General features: G+C 39.5%; 2 protein-coding genes across 2 annotated transcripts in view; both read right to left on the reverse strand.

Moving 5' to 3' along the window:
* Positions 1–7,719, reverse strand: part of LOC108246811 (alpha-tectorin) — a 9,830-nt gene extending 2,111 nt beyond the window's left edge. The window contains exons 1-17 of the mRNA XM_017434533.2: positions 7,652–7,719; positions 7,468–7,572; positions 7,272–7,384; positions 6,576–6,791; positions 6,398–6,478; positions 5,483–5,588; positions 5,247–5,376; positions 3,574–3,811; positions 3,065–3,209; positions 2,883–2,982; positions 2,740–2,802; positions 2,458–2,660; positions 1,983–2,114; positions 1,360–1,547; positions 1,100–1,254; positions 780–1,025; positions 542–704 (exon numbers count right to left, since the gene is read on the reverse strand). Of these exons, the coding sequence (XP_017290022.1) occupies positions 542–704; positions 780–1,025; positions 1,100–1,254; positions 1,360–1,547; positions 1,983–2,114; positions 2,458–2,660; positions 2,740–2,802; positions 2,883–2,982; positions 3,065–3,209; positions 3,574–3,811; positions 5,247–5,376; positions 5,483–5,588; positions 6,398–6,478; positions 6,576–6,791; positions 7,272–7,384; positions 7,468–7,504 (2,316 nt within the window). The 5' untranslated portion in view covers positions 7,505–7,572; positions 7,652–7,719. The remainder of the gene's footprint in view (positions 1–541; positions 705–779; positions 1,026–1,099; positions 1,255–1,359; positions 1,548–1,982; positions 2,115–2,457; positions 2,661–2,739; positions 2,803–2,882; positions 2,983–3,064; positions 3,210–3,573; positions 3,812–5,246; positions 5,377–5,482; positions 5,589–6,397; positions 6,479–6,575; positions 6,792–7,271; positions 7,385–7,467; positions 7,573–7,651) is intronic.
* Positions 7,720–8,101: 382 nt separating this feature from the next.
* LOC108246820 (type III intermediate filament) lies at positions 8,102–22,053 on the reverse strand. The gene is made up of 20 exons (XM_017434542.3): positions 21,961–22,053; positions 21,265–21,514; positions 19,482–19,542; positions 18,875–18,961; positions 17,591–17,758; positions 15,913–16,038; positions 15,667–15,833; positions 15,530–15,573; positions 15,245–15,315; positions 14,959–14,984; positions 14,827–14,870; positions 14,664–14,737; positions 13,677–13,759; positions 13,545–13,588; positions 13,382–13,455; positions 12,499–12,581; positions 12,369–12,412; positions 11,718–11,776; positions 10,234–10,299; positions 8,102–9,537 (listed from the first exon to the last, which is right to left on the reverse strand). Exons 2-20 carry the CDS (start codon positions 21,501–21,503, stop codon positions 9,526–9,528), a joined length of 1,572 nt encoding a protein of 523 aa, XP_017290031.1. The 5' UTR covers positions 21,504–21,514; positions 21,961–22,053; the 3' UTR covers positions 8,102–9,525.
* Between the last annotated feature and the right edge of the window lie 1,184 nt (positions 22,054–23,237).

Genomic DNA, 23,237 nt, shown 5'->3' on the forward strand with positions numbered 1-23,237 from the left:
ATGAGAAATATTTGCCCCTCTAAACAATTCTGTTAATAGATAAGTCATTATTTACGGAGACGCAGGGGGAACCGTATCTGATGGGGGAACGGGGCTCGATGTAACAGCAGCAACTCGAGCACATTGCTGCCCCCTATATGTCAAGAGGACAAATAACACCTTTTCTGTTCAAATTGCCAACCCGCCACAGTGGTGTGTGTTGATCAAATTTACCCGCCGCTTCAAATATTTACCCGCATTTGGCCGGTGGCCGGTGCTAATTTCCACCCCTGGTTAAAATCCTCTCTTGGCTCCTGAACGTCTGTCTTGTTGACTCTTAAATGATTTTTTTCAGATAATTATTTAAGGTTTTTGATTGGTGCTGGTTGACCTGACTGACTCTAAAGAAGGAATGAACAGCACAGTCACTAAATTGTTCACATTAAAGTAAATTAGTGATAATATTGTCTTGCATTTGACTCTTCCTGGGTGTCAGTTATTGTTCATCTTGTTGAATTACAGTTTTACGTTGCAGCAGATTGTTTCCTGCATCAAGTCTGACCTGTGTGCAGGAGTTCCCCTGTTTGATGCACAGCTTCAGTTTGCAGTGAAGGTTGACTCCATCTTCACTCCCGATGAACTGAAACATGCTGAAGGAGAAGGAAGCAGACGTTCCTGCTCCGTTGTTGTTCATCTCCACGGTCCGGTCTTTAGAGTTCGGACATCTGCAGTAAAACATCGTGACATCAGGGCTGAAGCCTGAACTTTCCTCCCACCGAGTCTCACTTCTGTTTGCTCACCCGTCAGAGATCAGCTCGTGTTTCAGACTTCCATTAAGCGAAGGCTGGCTTGTTGCCCAGCAGGAGTCAATCACGATGGCGACCATGGCGTCATCCAACCCCTCCGCCGCCAGCTCCACCCAGACCTTCTGGTTCAGCTCAACCCCAGAAGTCGGATCCACCAGCTGCGTGCGGTCAGGATCGGTGTAGGCGTTCATCATCAGAGTGTAATTCAAGAATCCAGAAACAACCTTCAGCACCACCGAGCTGGAAAACAGAAACGTCAGCTGACATACGGAGCTTCACCCAGAACCTTTCCCAGCAGCTGGATCTCCACACACCTGTCTTTGACCTTGAAGGCCACCGTGTTAACGGCTGGCCTTTCAAAGTAGCAGGAGAAGTCAATCAATACTTGGCTGTGTCGATAGATGACACCATCCAACAGGCTGCCTCCAGACATGATGGTGTTCTGGTAGATGATCTGACTTTCATTGGTCTGGATTGGGACATTTATAAACAGATACCAGGTTAGGAGGTTTTAGGAGGTTAGAAAAGACAAAGAAGAAGAGAAGCTGCATGATTTGGTCGAGGAGAGACCCACCACGACTCTCATCCCGCAGGTCTTGTTGAGGTCGAAGTGGAAGGTCACCATGTGGGTCTCACTGTCCACCTGTCCTTTGCAGGTCTTGTCCTGCAGGTGCAGAGAGGTGAGGTCCACACCTCTGTCCTCCAGGAGACAGCCAATCAGAGTCACAGAGGCAGAGTCCTGGGTGCAGACGGCCGGTTCACCTGAGACATGACCAGAGACACAAACTTACTGAGAATATCACAGCAAAAAGTTCTTTATATGAAAGTTAGAGACTTCATGTGTGCTAATGAAGCATGAAACCAGAAGACGGAAAGTTTGTTTTTTGTGCAACATTCAGATTTGAACCTTTAAATTGTTCTCCTCACAAATAAAACCATTAGGAACAAACTGTACTTAGCAGAAAAGTTAAAAAAATGTAACAAAGCTTCTTGACAATTATTGCAGCAGAGTTTATCAGATTTTCACCTGAATAATTGATGATGCAGAGAAGCAACCAAACAAATTATTTACTTTAACTCAAAATAAAGCCTCTGATTAAGCTGCATTTGTTGCACTAGAAGAAAACCCTCCTGTCATCACCAAATCTCCCTCAAACTAAAGGATATTTGAGCATTTATGAGTTTTTTTAATTGTACCTAAAGTGTTTGCTGCTCTGTAATTGGAGGCAAAAAGGGCTCGGCACATGCATCGGGTTTGACCGTCTTCCTCTCCGCAGAACTCGTGATCACTGCAGTACCGGTCCAAACAGTTCGGCTCAGGAACAGAGGCTAAACAAGGTAAACGATGGATCAATGACGTGACATTGAAATGTTGATCACAAACAGGTGACAGGTGATTCTTTTCCTTCATGGATGTTCATCACACTTTTACATGGAGTGAAATTTCAAACAACGTGAATATTATCACTTTTGCACAAATTAAACAATAAAATAAACCCAATGTTGGAACTGAAAATTGTAAATTATTACAAGACATCCCATATTATTAAGGTTGATTAGAACTGTCTCCATCTGGTCAAGCAAAGATTGTGCTGATTAAAATCCAAGTGTCATTGTATTTATTTCCATCCCATTTCTTTAGTAAAAACCCATAAATGAAGTCTGATCTCACGGCAGCTGACTGCTGGTCTCCAGTCCCCCAGAATGTTTCCAGACTGCAGGTCGCAGGTTTTGGTGTAAGCCTCCATGAACTGGCAGCGGAGGCCGTCCACCATTGGGTAGTTGCACAAAATGTTTGTGCAGGCAGTTATGTAGGGCTCCGGGTCGATGAACAAGTTGTAAATGAAGAAGGGGTGCTGCTTTAGAAGACTGCAGCTGTTCCAGGAAGAATCAGAGTTGTATTACTGAGAAACTGCACCCTGAGACGTGATAAACACTAAATCTGTGAACTTACTGTTCAGTTGTGGCGTTGCAGTCAGTCGTGTCAGTGCTAGTGTCTGTGAACTCCACCTCACATCTAAAGGAGGACATAAAAGGTTCATTATAAATCCACAAACCTCAGGTGAGCCCCTCAGAGGACCTGTGTGGCTGTTGTACCCAGAGAGGCTGTGAAAGCTGGAGATCTCTGCACTCAGGGTGGTGGTTTGACTGGAGCTCCCGGGGTCGCCACACAAACCTTCAACAGCTGAAGGAGTTCCTGATCGACAGCAGATAATCACAGATAAATCAGAAACTTTATTTCCTCTGTGTGGGACAACACAGGATCCAGTGCTCTGTACCTGCCACGTGAAGAGTGTTGCCATCGAAGTAGATGGTGATGTTTGCAGAAGGTACCTCAGCGGTGACTCCAGTCCGGTCCTTAGAGAGCGCCATGCCGTGAACCAGCTGAACTGTGGCGTCCAGGTCCAGGGTTTCATTATTCACCTAAACGCCACAAACACACTCAGACATGTGGTCTGCATGTTTAAAGGTTTTTTTTCTACAGCAGACATAGAAAACTTAATTTAAACTAAAGTCAGTTCAGACACAAAGCTCATCTTGGTAATCCTGACAGATACAGCATGAAATAAGCACAGTTTATATTATATAACAAAAACAACATGATAAGATACAGTCCAGTATGATGCTACTTGATATAAAATACACTGTGATGGATAAATGAAAATACTTCTCTGAACTCTGTGCTGATAAAATATCAATAAATAAACAATATAATCCACCTGTGTCGGATCAAACCAAGAAAAATAAAACCAACGTTTTGATAAAATAAGGCTTCAGTTTTCCTCACCTCCACGTGTCCTCCTTGTCCCAGATACAGGACAACATCTGGCTCCTCCAGCTGCAGGATCAGATGGTCCAAAAACATCACGTTTTGTCTCCTCCGCTCCTGGAAACCGGCGAGCAGCTGGAAGTTGGCTCCTTGAACCAGCCTGTAAACACACCGGTTTGTGACGGCGTGAACTCTGCCGAGGAAATCGATGACGGTGGAGCCGGTTACGGAGCACACGCTGGGCCGAGGGGCGCACCTGTGGGAACAGATTCAAAGCTTTAAAAGATTTGTGACAAGAAACTCTTTAAACTGATCTGTATGAACTACATCTGCTGTAACATTTACTTTACAAACTTTTTGAACTGCAGCTGTCAAAGTCTTTATTTTTCTACCTGTGTTTTAATAGAGAGCTCACATCTGGAGGTGTTGGACAAGTCTACATTTAAACCTGTTTCCACATTTAAACCTGTTTCTACATTTAAACCTGTTTCCACATTTAAACCTGTTTCTACATTTAAACCTGTTTCCACATTTAAACCTGTTTCTACATTTAAACCTGTTTCTACGTTAAAACCTGTTTCCACGTTTAAACCTGTTTCTACATTTAAACCTGTTTCTACGTTTAAACCTGTTTCTACATTTAAACCTGTTTCTACGTTAAAACCTGTTTCCACGTTTAAACCTGTTTCTACATTTAAACCTGTTTCTACATTTAAACCTGTTTCCACATTTAAACCTGTTTCTACATTTAAACCTGTTTCTACATTTAAACCTGTTTCTACATTTAAACCTGTTTCTACGTTTAAACCTGTTTCTACGTTTAAACCTGTTTCTACATTTAAACCTGTTTCTACGTTTAAACCTGTTTCTACGTTTAAACCTGTTTCTACATTTAAACCTGTTTCTACATTTAAACCTGTTTCTACATTTAAATCTGTTTCTACATTTAAACCTGTTTCTACATTTAAACCTGTTTGCAGTACTGTGCTCTCCTCTTGTAATGTTACATAAAGGAGGAGATGTTTAAAAAGATGTCTTTTCCATGACTTAAATGTTTATAAAGAGGACATTATGTCTTCGGTGAGGTTTAAAGGTCTTTATTCCTCTTCGTGTTGTTGAATCAGAATTCACTCTGTTTTTTATATTTCTTTATTTGTTTACGACCCAACTCCTCTGCAGACTTTGTGTTATTTTAGCTGTTCATAAATCAAAATGTTTGTTTCCTTCAGGATTTGGCTGCTGTCACTTTTAGTTTCTGTAACTTTTATACTTTTCAAAATATTTAACTTTATTAACTAATATTTTCCTCATAGAAAGACATTAAGATTGTTTCAAAAACATTGTTCTCTTTAAAATCTAACTCAGGAAACTGGTTCTGTTTCTGTTTTCTTATGCATCTTTAAGCTGTCCTTCAGATACTTTTAGCTTTTAGCTAGCCTTTTGCTACTATTTAGCTTTCAGCTAGTGTTGTGCTACTTTCAGCTTCTAGGTAGCTTTTTTGCTACTTTCAGCTAATGTTTTGCTACTTGTTGTTAACCTTTTGCTACTTTGGGCTTCCAGCTTGCATTAGGATATTTCTAGGCATTGTTCTCCTTTTAGCTCATGTTCTGTCTTTTAGCTTTTAGCTCATGTTCTGCTTCTTTTAGCTTTGACACCTCAGCTGCAGCAGATTTCACGCAGCTCTTTTTTACCCGAAGTTTCTGCGGCAAACCTCCGTCGGCCCACAGGTGCTGTCCACTCTGAGCTCCGCAGCCGAACTGCAGCTGATTTTTAAGCATTCCTCTTCAACGAATCTCGACGATCCAGAGAATAAAATCACGTCTGACAGGGGGAAAAATGAAACACTTCACAAACTCGTGTATCGAGTTTAATAAAAGCAGCAGGACTGGAAGAGGCTGTAACCTCAGGTTCCACCGGATGGACCCACCTGACGTCCTGCAGCCGCTCACATCCAGGATGAGACCGCCCTCCACCTCTGAAGTGTTTAAGAACAGAGAAAATGCTGAAGTGTTGCCTATCACAGCTGAGAGGTTCTGCAGAGGAGAGAAAAAACAAAAACACAACAAAAGAAGCAAAATAAAAAGTGATTAAATAACAAACATCACTGATAAATACAGAATGAGTCTTCTTTACGTCATGACAGCTCGATTTTTACCCACCAGCAAAGCCACAAGGGTGATAATGTTTTTGCATGTGTCTGTGTTAGCAAAATATCTCATGAACCTCTGGATAGATGTTACATCTACAAATGAATAACGTTTGGAGCAAATTTAAATTCAGCCTGGAAACCTAAACTAATCAACAGCTCTTACTCAGTTAAACGTACAGATATGAAGCTAAAGTTGGGTGTGGTAGTAGCTGAGAGTCATCCTCAACACGTACTCTGAGCAGCGACAGATCTTATATTTTATGAGATCACATCATGTTATTTTTAGGTTGTGACGAAAGCAGCTGTAACTCCATCATTTCTCAACACGAGACGGTTTTAATCAGACTCTGACATGAAGGCTGGCGGGCGATATGCATTCCTCCTATACATCCTAGGTGTTTAATTTTAAAATGTTTGCTTCTTTTAAAGTGAGTCTAAGTTTGTTTATAATCAGGGTTTATAGGTTTAAGCTGCTTGATTTGAGTGAAACTATTCAGAAAGCTTTAATATTTAATTTAAATGAACTGAAAGTATAACTTTGTACGTCTGAATGTGGTTTAAAACAAACAAACACAGCTGGGGTTTTAGGATGTTGAATGAATAAATCCTTTGGGACGCCTCAGCCAGTTAAATATAACGATTATAGATCAGAGCTGAGAGGAAACCAGATGTTTTCCTCACATCTGTACTCACAACGTGTGTCTGATTGTAGAGGTTCGTGATGTTGAACAGCTGGACTCCTTGATGGCCAAAGTTGTAGGTAATAATTGTCAGCTGAGCAGAAACACACAGAAAAGGGTTTTTAGACGTTTAGGAAAAGCAGCTGAAAACATTTAGGTTCGATGTTGAAGAGCGGTGATGTAAACCGTACGTAGGTGCCGTTTGTCTCATCCTGCAGCTGCACTTTCAGCAGGCAGGGTGAAGAAGAGTTGATGTTGGGCCGGGCCTGGTGAATAAACGATCCCGGTTTGGTTTCCTCGAATAAAATCTCCACAGAAACGCGCTCCCCCTGAGAGCCCTCCACCTTCAGGCAGTCTGGACTGTCTTCCACGGAGCACATCATGAACGACGAATCGTTGAGGGACACCTGGACAAAACAAAACAAGGAGCAACTTAAAGATTTCATTTTGATTAAACGTTTTATAACATCTTGTTTTAGAAGCACTCTCCAACCAACTGGTTCTACAAAAAGAGCCTAAATCTCAAAACATTCATACTAAAATAACATATCAGTTAAATTAAAATCAGCTTTTAGCTAATGTTTCGCTGCTTTGACTTTTCTAGGTTTTAGCTACCTTTATCCTCAGGTCCAAAACAAATGAATTTATCAGATCTATGGAGTGTTGTCCAACATTATTTCCACTCCTTTTCTCATTTTACATCCTTCTCTTTCTCCACAGCCAACATTTCTTCTTTATTTGGAGAACATTCTTCCTACCTGGACTGAAAACCTGTAAATATCTGAAATCTGCTTCAACAGGAAGGCACATTGTAGATATTTACACTCTGCCTGGTACTTGTCACAAGTTTTGCTGTAAATAAAGCATATTAAATCTCACTGACTCACTCGTATCGCCGTGTACTGACGTCCTAAATACGTCAGGGGACAGGAGCTGATGTCCACCTCTCCGGACCCGGTGAATGTCTCAGACAGGTGAAGTTTAAACTGACAGGCAGCGACTGCAGCAGGAACATGATGGAGGAAACAGGTGAGGCGTCATTTATTCCCTCACAGCATCATCAGATGAGGCGTTTGTGTTTACCTGCCAGGTGAAGAAGCAGGGCTCCAGACTTCAGCATGACGCAGCCTCGCAGTGAGCCGATGGAGAAGAAGATGGGAAGATGAGCTCCTGAACCATGGAGCTCAGCTGACAGGAATGTAAAATAAACTTCAGTGGGTTTGAGACGAGTTAAAGCAAAGTGTGAGGAGAAACGTGCACGTCTTACCGTCTGCAGGTGGCTCCTCTCCAGCAGGTGTGTCTCAGGCTTTTATCCGTTCACAAACGAGCCGAACGAGCTGAACTTCTCAGAGTCAGTCCAGGTTATAAAACACTTTAAGTGGAGAAAGTCCTGCAGCTCTCTGACCTCTGAAGCATTTTTTACTCTTTGACATTTTAATTGGAGTGATTGTGTAAAAGTTTTTCTTTCTTTTATATTCATAAAGTCGAACCTGCAGCTGCTGGTGACGAAGATTAAAAAGATAAGTTTCAAATATTTCTGTTGAACAATTTTATTTCAATATATTGAAAGGTTAAAATTAAAATTCAAGTTTTTATTCCAACTCTGACTTTAAAAACTGTCCTGTTTTCTCCTGACTTCATCAAACAGAGTTTTAAATTATCTTTCCTTTTTGACATTTAATCAGATTTTATTTTACAGAAAACAACACGCTGTTTGTTTACAAGTAAAGTGTGATTTATGGATTAGATTTGATCACATTTAACAAAAGGCGCATTTCAATTGTGCAGTCACTGCTAACGTTTTATATCCTAATGAAATATATCTATATTTTAAAAATCATTTGTCTAATCTGTTCATCCAAAAACCAAGTTTAAAACAAAAACAAATGAACTTACTGGAACGGATAAAACTCCTCGGATGAGAAGTGAAACGTCTTCAGCTGCAGTTGTTTTTATTTTTAACATTTTTTTTGTGTTTACAGAAAACAGAGAATCTACAGCAGCATATTTAATCCGTTTAATAGCAAGCTGGGCCTTTACAACGAGAACATGATCAGGGCTTAATCTGTGTTTTTAAAAACAGACCCGACTCTTCCATCTCAGCGTTTATACCGGCTGAGACACTTTTACTGAGATAAGAATATAAAGTTCAGTGCGTGTCAGCCGTTCAGAGGTCATCAGAGTTCTCAGGGTGTAAAGTTGGTCTCTCGGATCAGTGATTCTCTGATTCTTCAGGAATGTCAGAAATGAAGCTCCACCTGGAAACATCTGCAGCTCCATCAAACCGGAGCGCATTCTTCCACGTGGAGCCGACCTCCTGCCTCATCCTCAGGGGGTTCAGGTGTTTGTGACAAACACAGCAACATTCAAATGTAAATCAGCTGAAGTTTAATGAAGTTCATTGTTTAAATTCCAGAAACCAAGCCCACAAAGTTCCCATGGAGTCTTTTTATAGAAAAGGAAAAAAAAAAAAAAACATTCAACATACCATTTAATTATTCCACACACCTGAAAGGAAACAACCTGAGCTGCAGGATTGTTATCTTTACAGAAAGGAGTCAAAACACAGCAAGCAATCCTAAAAAATATGAGACTTTTAATATTTATAGCAGGAACGTAACCGCTGCAGGTGGGAGACCTGGCTGCACAGAGTTTAGAAATACTTTTTGTTTTCATTTAAACTTAAAACTGTATCTGTTTGAGCCTATGGATTATTTGTCTTCTCTCATCTTGAGTTGTTGTACATATATGGATGTTTTTGAGACAGTTTTAAGGTGGAAAAGTTCTGTTTTCTGTGCATAAGAACACATTATATGACCGTTTACGTGAACGCATCATGCACGAGTTAATGCTTTGTGTTTCACTGTGAGGAGACACTTTGACGGTGTAGTTTGAAAACACACCTTAAACATACAAAGCTTCACATTTAATCTGTTTTTGCAGAAATTATTTGTTGCCTGATCTTAAATAAGTGACTCTTTTTAAAAGATTATCTGTTCAGAGGTAACAGATAAAACTATCTCTAAATAACAGTAAAATAAATCATCAGTGATCCAAATGAAGTAGACGCAGGTCACAGTGAGGACTTTATAAAGTCTTTTTGTTTCAGATGGAGACAGGTGGGCGGATGTCTCTACTCCATCAGGTCGCCGCCTGGAGGACAAAAACAGGAGTCAGAAGATAAAAAAAATACAAACCTGTGCTTTAATTAACGAAGGTAAACTAAAAACAACAGCAGTGAATGATAACTGGATCAACAAAAAATAAACGTTTAAAACTGATTGTTACATAAAAATCTGAATTTAAAGGTTTAGCATCAATGGTGGGACAGGATGTGTTTGTGTGTTTATTAGAAATGAAAAAGTGCTGTGAGGAGGTGATTTACAGTCTGCTGACAGCAGAAGACAGAAATGAGATCAAATAAACGGAGCAGGCAAAAGAAACCAGTTTGTTTGTTGGGTTATTGAATTAAAAACGAGAGCTGACCCTCTGAATGCTTTTCAGTGGAAGTTATTTAAGGACAAATTACATTTAAGAGAATCCAGTTACAATATTTCATTTGGCTTTTCAAATGTTCAAACAGGACTACCACACCTGTGACACAGGTATGTTAACGACTAACAGGTAACATGATGTCTCTGACTTGGAAATGAACTGATGTCCAATGTTATTCACCAAGTTGGTTTTAAACAATATAATCAGCAGAAAATGACCCAAAAAAAGAAGTTAGGAAAATGTATTTGAGTGTAAATGAATGTAGTTCACACAAAGTCACTGGAAAATAATTCATTTTATACAGAAATCTTGTAAATCTGTATTTAGAAAAGGTAACAGCAGGAAAGTTCATACCTGAGGTGCCTTTGTTTTGACTTTCTGAATTAGTTTTCGCACCCAGGTGAAAGAGATGGAAAAAACCTGGAAAGAAAACCACAAATATTAAATTAAAGGTCAATTCTCTGCGTGTTTTGGTGATAATCTACAAACTGTGTTCATACTAACATAACTGAATCTTCTTTCAAAGCAGATCAGTCATTTTAAAGCTCGTTATTTTGACACACAGAGTCTGTGGAGGCAGACATTTATGAAACAAAATGACCTGCAGAGTTTCATGTTGGATGATTATCACAAATATCAAACTGCTTCATCAACAACATGTTGAATCGTGCCGTTTTGTGCCCTGGGGCCACCTTTGTTGTAATTTGGCATTTACATATACATATATATATATATATACATATATATAAGAAAAAAATATTGTTTTTAGCTCTGTTCTGTGACTATGAAGACAAAGAGATGAAGGCCCTCCACTCAGCTCTGTGATTGGTCATCCTTCTGTCTCGTGATGAAGAGCAGTCCAGTTTAATCTAAAAAGTCTCCAATGACAGAAATCAAACTGATGACAATCTCTGCCCGTCATCCACTGCAGAATCTGGCCAAGCTTGTTTAATGCTTTTCCCTGGGGAAGTAACCCTGCAGCTCACAGGATGAACTTTCAGTGAAAGGTTGGAGTTAACTGGTGAAATAAAGGCCACAACAGAGCTGCGTTTGCTGCAAAAAACAAAACCTTTTAAAGGCGTTTCTACTCCCAGCCACACATCGTGGTACCACCGGATGACTCCAGGCTCAACTCAAGAGCTACAGCTGCAGTGATGGCTTTTTGCTCTGATATAAAAAACAAAATTCCACTATCCTGAACTCGTGTGCCACAGTTGGGCTGAAAACGTGACAAAGGAAGAAAGAGGAGTCAGCTGCAGGTAGCAGGAGATGCTACCTCAGTGCTGATGGTCAGACCTGGTCCTAGTTTCCAAAAACAAATTATTCATGGAAATAAAACTAAAACAAAGTTCCTTGTGGATGCCTTTTATTCTAAATAATCAGAAGAAGAACTTCTTTATTTGGCTGTAGACTGTGTAATAGCTTGTTTTGGAACAGTAGCCATTTAATATTCATTATTTGATTATGTTCCTGGTTATAATCTACTTATTTAGCAGGCAGCTGCTGTTCTGATCACCATGGTGGAGCATCGTTCTGATGTGTGCTCTCACAACTAATGACTTATTCCTTTAACTCTCTGGTCTGTTGTCACATCTGACACCTGAGTGTGATTCCTGATTTCTGTTTTCCTCCAAACATGAGATTTTCTTCATGTAATGACTTACCTCAGTATTTAAAATGCACTTTCATGGTTTTATATATTTATAAGGTTTAAGGCTCAGAGGCTCAGTTTCTACTTATGTAATGTATTTCCTACATGATACAAAAACATTCCTGAATGTTTCATTATTATAGAAAATAAGTTTATGTTCAGTGACTCTGCAGCAGAAATGTTTTACCTTTTTGAAGACGTCCACGATTAGGGCAAATTTTGAGTTCTTCTCAGAGGAGCTGGAACCTGACAAACAGAAAATGTTGGGATTATCATCGGGTTTCTGGATTTAATTTCATTTATAAGCTTGTTTCATGGACAAATTAAACAACAGGATGTCAGAATTGACTGTTTTGTTGTGTTTGCAGATTGTGCCGGTAAGTTTCTGCTGAAGTTATTTCTGCCAGTGTTTCCTGTCAGGCCTGGCAGTGTTAGGTTTTAGTGGTTTCTTCCTTTTCACTCACCTGTAATCATCCCAGCTGCACTCACTCACCAATCAACCCTGTCTTCAAGCACTTTTCTTTCCTGTCTTTGTTGGGTTCTACCTGCCTGCTTGTCACCTGCTGCCTGCACTCTTTGGTCCTCAACCAACAACTAGTGATGATGATGAGGCTTCATGAACTAATGAACCACTTTGACTCACTTCCTTTATGACTGACACCCTGCTTCAGTGAGAAGAGGGACATCTGCTGACTTTGTGTCAGACCTGACAAAGCCTCATTACTCATTAAAATAATTGCTTTGGCCAACAGGAGAACCACAGAGACTGCTCTGGAGCTGCAGTGAAGAGTGTGTGACCTCTGGTGGTGCGTTCAGGTGACAGCAGGAGAGTTCATACCTGTCTTATCTGAGGCGGAGCTCCATCGAGCTTTTAGGAAACTCCTGCAAAAACCCATAACAGTTAGAACGGTAAAAACAATGGTTGGTGAGGATGAAATCTGGTTCTGATGTGTGTTTTTGAACGTTACCAGGTAAACGTCACGCTCTGTGTCGTCTTGGAAAAAAGCAACGTCACCACTGAGGACAAAACGGTGACCACAAACCAACAAACCTGGAAAAATATTTACATTAATGGGCAAATTTCATCATATTTGGGTGATTACATAGAAGCTCAGGACACGGGAGAGGACAAGAAAAGGATGGAGGTGGGGCACGGGGACAGCTCTGAGTCCAAACGAAGGATTTCTGTCCCTCAGCTGATGTTTTTCCTCCAGCCCTGATGTAGACGTCCTCAGAGGAGATCAGATCTTTGCAGCTGTAGCTCCCAAACTGCTCTGACCAGCTCAGAAATCTCATTTACTCACTGGCTTTTAATTCAGCACCACAAATAACATTTCACCATCGTTTCAATGTTTCCATTGGTTTTATTTTTGCTTTTATGTATTTTTGCCTAAACGTACGTTTGTTTTACTTTTCTTTTCTTTGGTTTTCATTCTGTTCATGGGTCTCCTTATTTTTCTATTTTTATGTAAAGCACTTTAGCCAAGACCTGTGAAAATTAAATGGAGCTTTTTAAATAAATTAGACTTGACAAAGTAGAGTTTTGTTTTGACTTGTTTTTAAGATTTTCTTTTAACATATTTTTGAACTTTGATCATTATTGCAAGCTGTGACAACAATTTAAACATAAGAATGTGTAAAAATCCATAAAACTGGCCCTTTAAACTGATCAACATTGAGCCACGGTTTGTGTGACTCCTTAGTTTATATTCTGGAGGTAAACAGGTTAGAAGAACGGGTGAGAGGTGGTTTACATCCTGATGAGGGAACAAGGTCTGAGAGTCACCTCTGCTTTTACGTTTCAGGGAAAAGGAGTGTATGTTCCCTGACTCTGCAGCTGAAATGTTTTACCGTCTTGATGAAGAGCAGGACTTTTTCATGTTTCCTTAATTCCTGCTCAGCGGGGTTCTTCTCACAGCCGAAACCTAATCAAACACAGTCAGAAAGTCAGGATTATTATCAGCTTCCTGGATTTAATCTTGTTTTGTAAAATCCAGGAGAGGAGAGTTCATACCTGTCTTAACTGAGGCGGAGCTCCACTGAGCCTTTAGGAAACTCCTGCAAAAACTCATCCCAGTTAGAACGGTACAAACAATGGTTGGTGAGGACGAAATCTGGTTCTGATGTGTGTTTTTGTGAACATTACCAGGTAAACGTCACATTTTGCTTCGACATGCAGAAGGTCCAATACAGCAAAGCGCAGAACAGAGGGGTGAAGAACAACCACGACTGTAGAAGAAAAAAACAATATATATATATATATATATATATAAATATATATTAAAGGACAATTTTCATCATAGTGTGGTGCAAGAAATGCACAAATCTTGATGATGGAATGAAATAAATCACAATTTTACAGATGAATTATTTTAAAACATCTTTTTGACACAGAGCTTGTGGAGGCAGTCATTTCTGAGACGTAACTTATAATCTATAACATATATGTCCCTTCTGAGGTCTGTTCCTGCAGCTGCACAATGCTGTGAGGAGTTTGAGATAAAAGGCCAGTGAGTTTCAGTGGACATGCATAGATGTGGTGGACATAAGGTCACCGTCCTCCAGGTGACGGCTCCACCTTCCTCAGGGAAGCTGAAGAGGAGCAGCCAGGTAAAGAATTCATGTTTCTGTTCTCGAAACATAATACAAAGAAGAGGAGCAGCTGCAGAGCGAGTCTCAGCCTGCAGGCGGGTTCAGAGAGGAGAAAAGGCTTCTGGTAACCTGCAGAGAAACTGTGAGTCGTTGGGTTTTTATAGGCTTGTCTTTCTGATCATCACACAGAAAGGTAAAGCTTAAATAACAGCTTTTATGTTCGGGACTCGAGGTTTTGTTTAACGATGTTGTGCTTAAGTAAAATCAGGATTTTATTCAAATCAAACAACACTTTGAAAGCGGTTAAAGCTTTACGGGCTGCTTGTTTTGTTTTCTGACAACAAAAACAGCAAAGTATGGAAGTGAGAGCAACTTCACAGGGAATTCCATCCTAAGAGTTAATATTAATGTTTGTCATGTGAGCTCGGGTGAGAGGTGGTTTACATCCTGATGAGGGAACAAGGTCTGAGAGTCACCTCTGCTTTTACGTTTCAGGGAAAAGGAGTGTATGTTCCCTGACTCTGCAGCTGAAATGTTTTACCGTCTTGATGAAGAGCAGGACTTTTTCATGTTTCCTTAATTCCTGCTCAGCGGGGTTCTTCTCACAGCCGAAACCTAATCAAACACAGTCAGAAAGTCAGGATTATTATCAGCTTCCTGGATTTAATCTTGTTTTGTAAAATCCAGGAGAGGAGAGTTCATACCTGTCTTAACTGAGGCGGAGCTCCACTGAGCCTTTAGGAAACTCCTGCAAAAACTCATCCCAGTTAGAACGGTACAAACAATGGTTGGTGAGGACGAAATCTGGTTCTGATGTGTGTTTTTGTGAACATTACCAGGTAAATGATTTTTCCTCCAGGCTCTTGAGTCAATATCCAGGAAATTAGGAAAAAACACACAAAATTTAAAATAGAATCATTTGTAAGAACATTCAGAACAGTTTAGATCTGTATAAATGAAATGGTAAATAAAACCTTTTTTCCACATTTCGAAGAAAACTGATCAGCTTTTTATGAAGTTATTCCTTTTTTTAACACGTTCTCTGTTACAAACATCTCCTGAATAAGTTTGACTTTCAGAAAATAATATGTTGTTCCAATGATTGTGAAAAATAACATTTACCTGGTTAAACAATGCAGTTGATTCTATGAATTCCTTTGAGATCATCTTGTATAAAAAGGTGGAAACTGATTCTACAAAAATCAGAAAATGTCACGATCATCATCATCATTTATTTATTGTAAAATCAAAATCTTTGCCTTTTAAACATAGGAAATGAAGAAACTAATAAAAGTAGAAGTTTGCAGCCACAAAGACTGCATTGTTTTCGTGTAAGCTGTCTTTATGTTTAGTGAAGGGTGTGCAACCTCTGGTGGTGTGTTCAGGTACCAGCAGGTGACTTTATACCTGAGTAGGTGACGTTAGAATGGTCTTCTTTTGAAATTTTCATCCTGCACACAGATACATTGATTAGAAATATAAAAACTGGTATAAAAAACTACAAAGATGGCTTCTGAGATATCTCTGACTGATCCAAGCGTTACCTCTGTTCCTCCTTTTCCAGCAGCTGTCTGTAGATGCTGATCTCCATGGTCAGGGCTGTCTTGACAGAGACCAACTTCTGGTACTCTGATTGTTGCGTCTTCATCTCTTCGTTCATCCTGGTTATGATGGATTCCTTCTGGGTGTGGCTCTCATTCATTTTATGTATCTGCATTAAGAGGGTAGGTTTGATCAGAAACATGAGATGACTCGAGTTTTTCATGAGGTCAGAGATGTGTGACACATACGGTGGTTTCAAGTATGTTGATCTTAGTGTTGATTTCCTGGATTTGGTTTAGTAACTCCTTGATCTTCTGATGGGCCTCTGTCAGCTCTTCAGTTTTGTTCCAAACTGTACTCTTCAGTTCCTTGACCTACAAGATCAGAGGCCAGGTATTTATTAATAAAACCAGACAGGAATTTTGTTATCTGCGTAGTATTTTGAATTTTTTCTGACATACAGTTTTGCCATATCCTGGTGTATTTATCTGCCTATTTTGTGTTTTTGTGTAGTTGTGGGATTATCACAATAATGTTTTTGCCTCTGTGTGTGTGTGTGCGCATGTTTATACTTTTAGCAAAATGTCTCCTGAACCAGTAGAGAGATTTGAATCAAACTCAGGGTAATCATTAGATGTACATCTGCAACTAATTAACTTCTGGAGCCACCACAACTCAAGATGGCCACCATAGCTAAGTAACCTTAGCAAACAAAACTAGCTATAATTCAGACTATTTTACTGCTATTGAGGTCAAATTTTGTGTGGTAGCAGCTAATAATCATTTCCATGATTTTATCTGTTTCAGTGATTTTAGTGGTTTTATTGCTGCAGCCAGGATTTAAAACAGCAAAGACAGAACTTCATCCATCCCACAGATCATTTTAACTGGACAACAAAACCCTGAGGATGTTGATGATTTACTTTTGTAGCCGGTTACTTGATCAGGATGCTAGTGTGCAGGCAGCAGACAGGTATAATTCCAGAAATACAGTTCATTTATTTATACATATAAACTGAAGAGGCTAAGAACAGGAGTAACGAGGAGCTTAAATCTGCTGGAAGGGGTGATTACTGAGCCACTATCCTGCAGGTTCTCCTTGTTTCTCTGCTCCAACACACCTGATCTGAATCAATGGGTGATTAACAGGCTTCTGCAGAACATGAAGAGGTGATTTAACCACTGAATCAGGTGTGTTGGAGCAGAGGAACAAGGAGAACATGCAGGATGGCGGCCCTGAGGACCAGGGTTGGAGACCCCTGCTGTAAACCCTTTAAATCAAGGAACAAATCAGCAACGCAGCTTTGGTCCTTTCAAAGCTTCGGCCATCATGGATCACATGACTCTGGCCAAACAAATCAAGCTCCTTCATGGTGCTTCTGAGACTGTGTTGTTGCTTCAAACAGCCCATCACTAACAGATACATAAACTGAAACCCAGAGAATTGCAGAACCATAAAACAAAGTACTGTGACAACTTTTGTAAGTTTTGATCTGAATTCAGATGTCTGTACTTTACCATGGGTTGAAAGTGGAACAGTGAGTTAGCTCTGTGTTTGACTCCCGACTGCAGTCTTTCTGCATGCAGGTACTTCCATAGTCTGAAAATATGCACGTTAGGTTTTTTTTGGTTTGTTTTTTTGTGGTTCGAGCTCCTGCTGTGTCTGCTGACCTCTGCAGTTTGTTTTTAATCCTGATTGTTATTGAACAGAAAGGCTGACTCCAGCACCTTCACCTCTGACAGAGGATCGGCTGTAAGAGACACAGCTCTGAAGGAACTCCAGTGGTTTCATGTTTGGACTAAGAAACAACTGGTAAATTAGAAAATTAATCACTGGTGGTTCTTAAAATGTAAACCGTGACAGGGATAAACATAAACTCAGCAGAATTCACATGTTTGTTAATAATAAAAATGTTTTTGTGTAACCTGGTCTTTGTACAACGTCTCAGCCTTGTTGATGTTCTCAGCAGCGATGCGCTCATAGTTTTCCCTGATTCCTTCTAGCACCACTTGCAGTTCTGATTTGGACATGTCCGTCTCATCAGAGCCCGGAGTCTGTGTCTCCCGTACTTTTTCCTTCAGCTCACTGACCTCCTGCACAAAGACAAAGAGGTTACAGCTCTGTGAATTTACAGGAAGAAATATTAATGTGAACCAAAAGGAATTAAAGGAATTAGCTTTGTGTGTGTACTGAGAAAACAAGAATAAACCTTTAAAACCCAGCTGGAAACAACCAAAAAACTAAAAACTGATGGCTAAAATGTTTAACTGAAAGCTTGATGGGGAAGATCAACAAAAAGGTGACTTTGTAGTATTTCTGTCTATCCTGGCCAGTATCTGAGACTTACAGGGAAGGAGATCCCATAAAGAGAAGGATCTGAGGATCTCTGAGGTTTACGTTCCGTTTTTATATTTAATCAAAAATCACACTGATAGTTTGAAGTTTAAGTTTTAATCATTTAAAATGTTGCCAAACTTTCCTAATTTCATTAACCATTCTTATTTTTTCACAAAGCTAGGAGAAAAATGCCGTATATCAAGTTTTTATCACAGTTTGGGGAAAAGATGAACCCAGGACATGCAGGCTGACACGAGGAGCTTAAAGAAATTAACTTAAAAAGACTAAAAACAAAACCTGTCACAAAAAAGCACTTATTCTGTTCAAGGAGCTTTAAAAGAGATAATTTTCTACCTTAAATTACCTTTCTAACCGAATGTAACTTGACTTATATGTTGATAATTCTCCTGACTATCAGTTCAAATTTGTAACCCTGAGTATCTCCCACCCACTGCATGCTCCTTTTTACCTACAGAGGACATTTAGGGCTTTTCAGTGACACCAGATGTGGAGATGCTGATTACCTTACAGAGATCAGGGAATTTAAAAAAACAATATTTTTTTACTTGTTATTCAGGAGGATAGGAGCAAATCCCAAATTAGTTTTCTGAGTCTAACTTGTCATCTGCCACTTCTAACTAAAAATCGAAACCTGAACATTTGCAAGCCTATTTGATACTTATTTCATTAAATTTTCACATCCTAAATTTGACTTAATCCCATATTTTGGGAGTTATTTTACCATCAGCTTCTCTGCTCAGCAGTGGAAGGGCTCGCCCCACACATCATTCATGTTAGATCCACCACACAGATTACATATTTCAGCTTAAAAAAGGACAAATAATTAAAAACATTTAAAAAGATGACAGGACCTTTTTAAAACTGTTTTTCTCGAACTCCATCTGCTCCTCCAGCTTCTTAGTCTTGGCCTCCATTGTCTTCTTATCTATTTCCCATTGCTGCAACAGGTAATAAGCACATTTTAGGTTGGTATAAAAAAAGAAAATTTGTTTAAAAACATCTGTTCACCAAGCAAATATGCCAAAGGGCCAATGAAAATGAATGTGTTCACAGCAAAATGACTTTTTAAAAGAGCTAAATCAAACTTCGGCACAGAAGGACTGAAACTGAAATATTTCCTCGTTCAGAAGCTCACACTCCTAACATGAACTAGTTCCATTTATGTATCAGTTTTTCTCAAGATAGTCTTCTAAAAATGCTTGTAAATGTTGGAGGATTATATTATGCATTCATTAGAGTAATAATTGTATCATGCAGAATAAATCAGTTTTCTGCAAGCCTTTCTATATATTTCTGCTTTTCTCCCATTCACTGTGCTCACATAAAATGACAGAAACTGAACAAAAGAAAAGATTTTCCTGAATCAATTAAAAGATATCCAATCTAACACACACTCATACATACTTGTTTATCTTTCTTTTTGTAAAGTTTATTCAAAATGTGCTGTGCAGAACTTACCATTTTTGTTTCTTTGAGTTCTTTTTCTGCATCATTCTTTTCCTGATTTGCCTGATTCAGACTGGACAAGAGTGAGACAGAAAATGAGCTTACATTTATAAATTCACTATTGCTCACTGATCATAATATGTACAAACAACAAAATAGAATGTATATTTAATACAGTTTTTGTAAATCGAATGTCAGAAAATTGACCATCTCTGAAAAAACTGTGGGATTAGTATTACTGTCCAGTGCAGCTCAGGCTTCTGAGTACAAAAGTTGGGAAAAGTCAGAAAATTTGAGTGTTCGGTACAGAAATGTGCATTTTTGTTTTCTGTTTCCACTTCAGTGTGGAGTTAAGATGCATTCATGTAGCTGGTTGGGATAATATCTCCTCAGTGAAAGGCAAACAGTCGTTTGTGTCGGGTGTGGTGGAGAATGGGCCAAAGCCAATGTGCAGACTCATATCGAGAGCTCTAAGGAAACCATTAATACTTTCATTTCTATGTATTAACTTCCATTCTTTTCTGCAATCCATTTAAAATGAAAGAAAACAAAAACAAAGGCTGATGAGGCAGCAAACCAAAGCTAAGGCTGCACAAACACGAAGGCGAGACACGAGGATTGTAGACAGCGCATGAAAGCAACAACGGACCAGTGAGGAAGTGGAGGAGGTGACCGGGTTTTAAAGACAGGAGGTGATCAGGAGAAGTGGGCACAGGTGAGTGATTAAAAACTTGGGGCAGGTGAAGATGGGCGTGGCAGGTAAACAGGTGATAAGCTAAGGAGAAGTGAACGATGACAGGGTTACAAAGACACAAGGAGCAAAAACAAAACTAAACATGAAAAAACAATAACCCTAAAAACAAATGAAACAGAAAACCCAAATCCTTGTTTTTGTGAGTTGATTGGGTTGAGTTCAGTCTGAAACCCACTCTCAGGCCAGTGCAAGTAAAAGATGGAAAGAGACTGTGTGTGTAATTAACACAATAAGGACATGACTGAGCGTAGAAATTAAAGTATTAATGGATGTATGAAATAAATATTACATTTTCATGTGGTTGATCAGTGTGTCAAGGAATGTGCGTGTTGAGATCTGCCCACAATCACTGGGCTGGCAGCGAGCAAGCAAGCAAAATTAATCAATAAAATATAATCAGTAAAAGTGTGCTCAAGATTTTAACACAGAGATTGTGTGTGCTATGAACAATAAAGAAACTAAACATGTCTGTGAATCACACAGTTGATTGTTGAAATTAACAAATAAGTACTTCTTTTTGTAATAAACAAGTAATAATTTTATGAACATTTGATCAGGTGATAGATTGTATTGTTTATTTTACGTGTTTAAGTGGATTGTGGAATTCAGATATGGTAATGAAATAGTTAAAAAGTCCTGCACCAGACAGAATGATTTTAGTACAGGCTATAATCTGTATTAAATGATTATTGTGAGATTAATGATTTATTATATGCTGTGATTCTCTGCTGAATTTAACGCTATACACTGTGAACCGCAAACCTTATTACTAATAAAAACGGTCGGGTTAGGGTTAGGTATTGACTTCCATTCGTTTCTGCAGCCTAACCTTGACTCTAAACCTAAACATCACCAGTACATACCGAACCCTAACCCTAACCTAAACTCAATTCACATCTTAGCCCTAAATCTAACTCCTACGACCATGAAGATATGGGCCCCTTAAGGTAACACACACACACACACACTGGGGAGTTTAAAGCCAGTCGATACACACACACTTGTTTTTATAGAAACACACAACCTCGCTGATCTGTGTACCTTGTTTGTAGGATATCTCGCTCCACCTTAGTCTTAGATAGGGTCTCCACTTCGGTCCTCAGAGCTCTCATCTTCTCCTCATACATTTCAGTAATGCTTGTTGACTCATATGTTTTCAGTATCTCTTCTGTGGTCAACTTCTCCGACTTCAGGGCGCGGACTTTCCTGGTGTAGACTTCAAGGCGAGAGTTCAGGTTCTGCAGCTGGACCTTCTCACTGGAGGCTATGGTGGACGACATTTTCCTCTTACCTGTTTTTAACATGAAATATTCTGATAAAGGTTTCTGTATTTGTTTACATGATTGAGTTTGCAATAATCACAAATGGTTTGATGAAGAGTTTAAAAACTTCAAAACTATTATATTGATTTTTAAATGTATATTCCTTTATAAAGTTAAATTAAATAATGACAACAGTGGATTTTCCAGAGCTGACTCAAAAAACACAGGAAGCTGCTTCCAATTAATTTATTTTCTTTATCAGTTTGTTAAAGATATGATCTCAGTAAGAATAAGAGACAATAACCCTCCTGGTGTTTGTATTTTTACCATTACGATAACTCACATTGTATATACTGTATTTGTAGCGTTGCACTAATTCAAGACAAAAGTATGAAACTTTATGTAATGTTTGGACTATTAAACTCAACTGCAAAAAAGCAAACAAAACATCTTATCTTATTGATTGCCATCTTACCGTTTGGAGGCTGAAGGAGGAACAGGCAAGCTGCAGGCTGATGCTTCTGCTCTGGGTTCGCTGTGACACGTTCAGCCTTTTTATGCAGGGGAAATTCTGTTCACACCCCTGAAAACCCATTCTCCAGATGCTTTCACTTTTCTTCTCAGACACCTACCTTTTTGTCAAACATGTTGTGCAAGCTGCATTTTTTTCTGCCACGATAAATGAATATATACGGGCTGATGGAGTTTAACCAGGAAGTAAAACATTTTAAATGCTTGAGAAATACCTTCAGCTCTCAATGATCTTTTTAAACATCTTTGAACTAATGTCATGTCAAGAGTAGTGGGGGGTGGAGGTAGAAAACTGAATAATAAAACTCTGATAATAAAATAAACAGCTCCAGCAGATCACAAACAAATAACCAAAACTGGGGCTGCGAACAGGAAGATCTGACAAAGAGCTCTGTAGGACACCACCTTTCATGCTGCAGGAGCATCTGGAGACAAACCACGGCCAAACAGAACCACCACCTGGCTGATCGAGGTCCATTCCATTGAAATGCTCCTCTAAGAAGCTCACGTGTAAATATCATGTCTGCTTTGAAGTTTAAATTATCATCAGTCTAATCGTCAGCCCGCCAGCTTCTATGTGAATCTGTTCCATGTTTCACAGATTTCACCCTTCTTGCCCTCCTGCTGATCCTCGTCCGGCTCAGAGACAGTCACTGTCCGGAGCATCCTGGATGCTTGAAGTAATCCTCAAGGCCTCGAGTTCTTGGTGGATTAGGAAGAGTGCAGCCCAGAAAGGAAGCCATGGATTTCCCGTTCCTTCATCCTGAATCCTTTCCCGATTGCTGACTTTCATAGAGCACGTCCGGACAGGTAAGGTCGGTGACCCGAGGGGAGGGTACCGTCAGGACTCCAGGCAGTTCCAAAGATAATAATAATAATAATAATAATAATAATAATAATAATAATAATAATAATGCATTTTATTTGTAGCGCCTTTCAAGACACCCAAGGACACTTTACAATATAAGGACACAGAAGAATGACAACAAGAATAACAACAATAGAAGAATAACAACAAGAAAAGTTACAGAGAAAAGGCTAGCTTAAACAGATGAGTCTTGAGTTGTGATTTGAAAGTCGAGAGATTGTCAATGTTACGTAAGTCAGGTGGAAGAGCGTTCCAGAGTTGTGGAGCAGAGTGAGAGAATGCTCTGTTTCCCATGGTACTGAGGCGGACAGGAGGAATGTTGAGGTGGATGGAGGACGATGAACGAAGGGAGC

This window comes from Kryptolebias marmoratus, linkage group LG23 (genome assembly GCF_001649575.2).
Source record: "Kryptolebias marmoratus isolate JLee-2015 linkage group LG23, ASM164957v2, whole genome shotgun sequence".
NCBI classification, from domain to species: domain Eukaryota; kingdom Metazoa; phylum Chordata; class Actinopteri; order Cyprinodontiformes; family Rivulidae; genus Kryptolebias; species Kryptolebias marmoratus.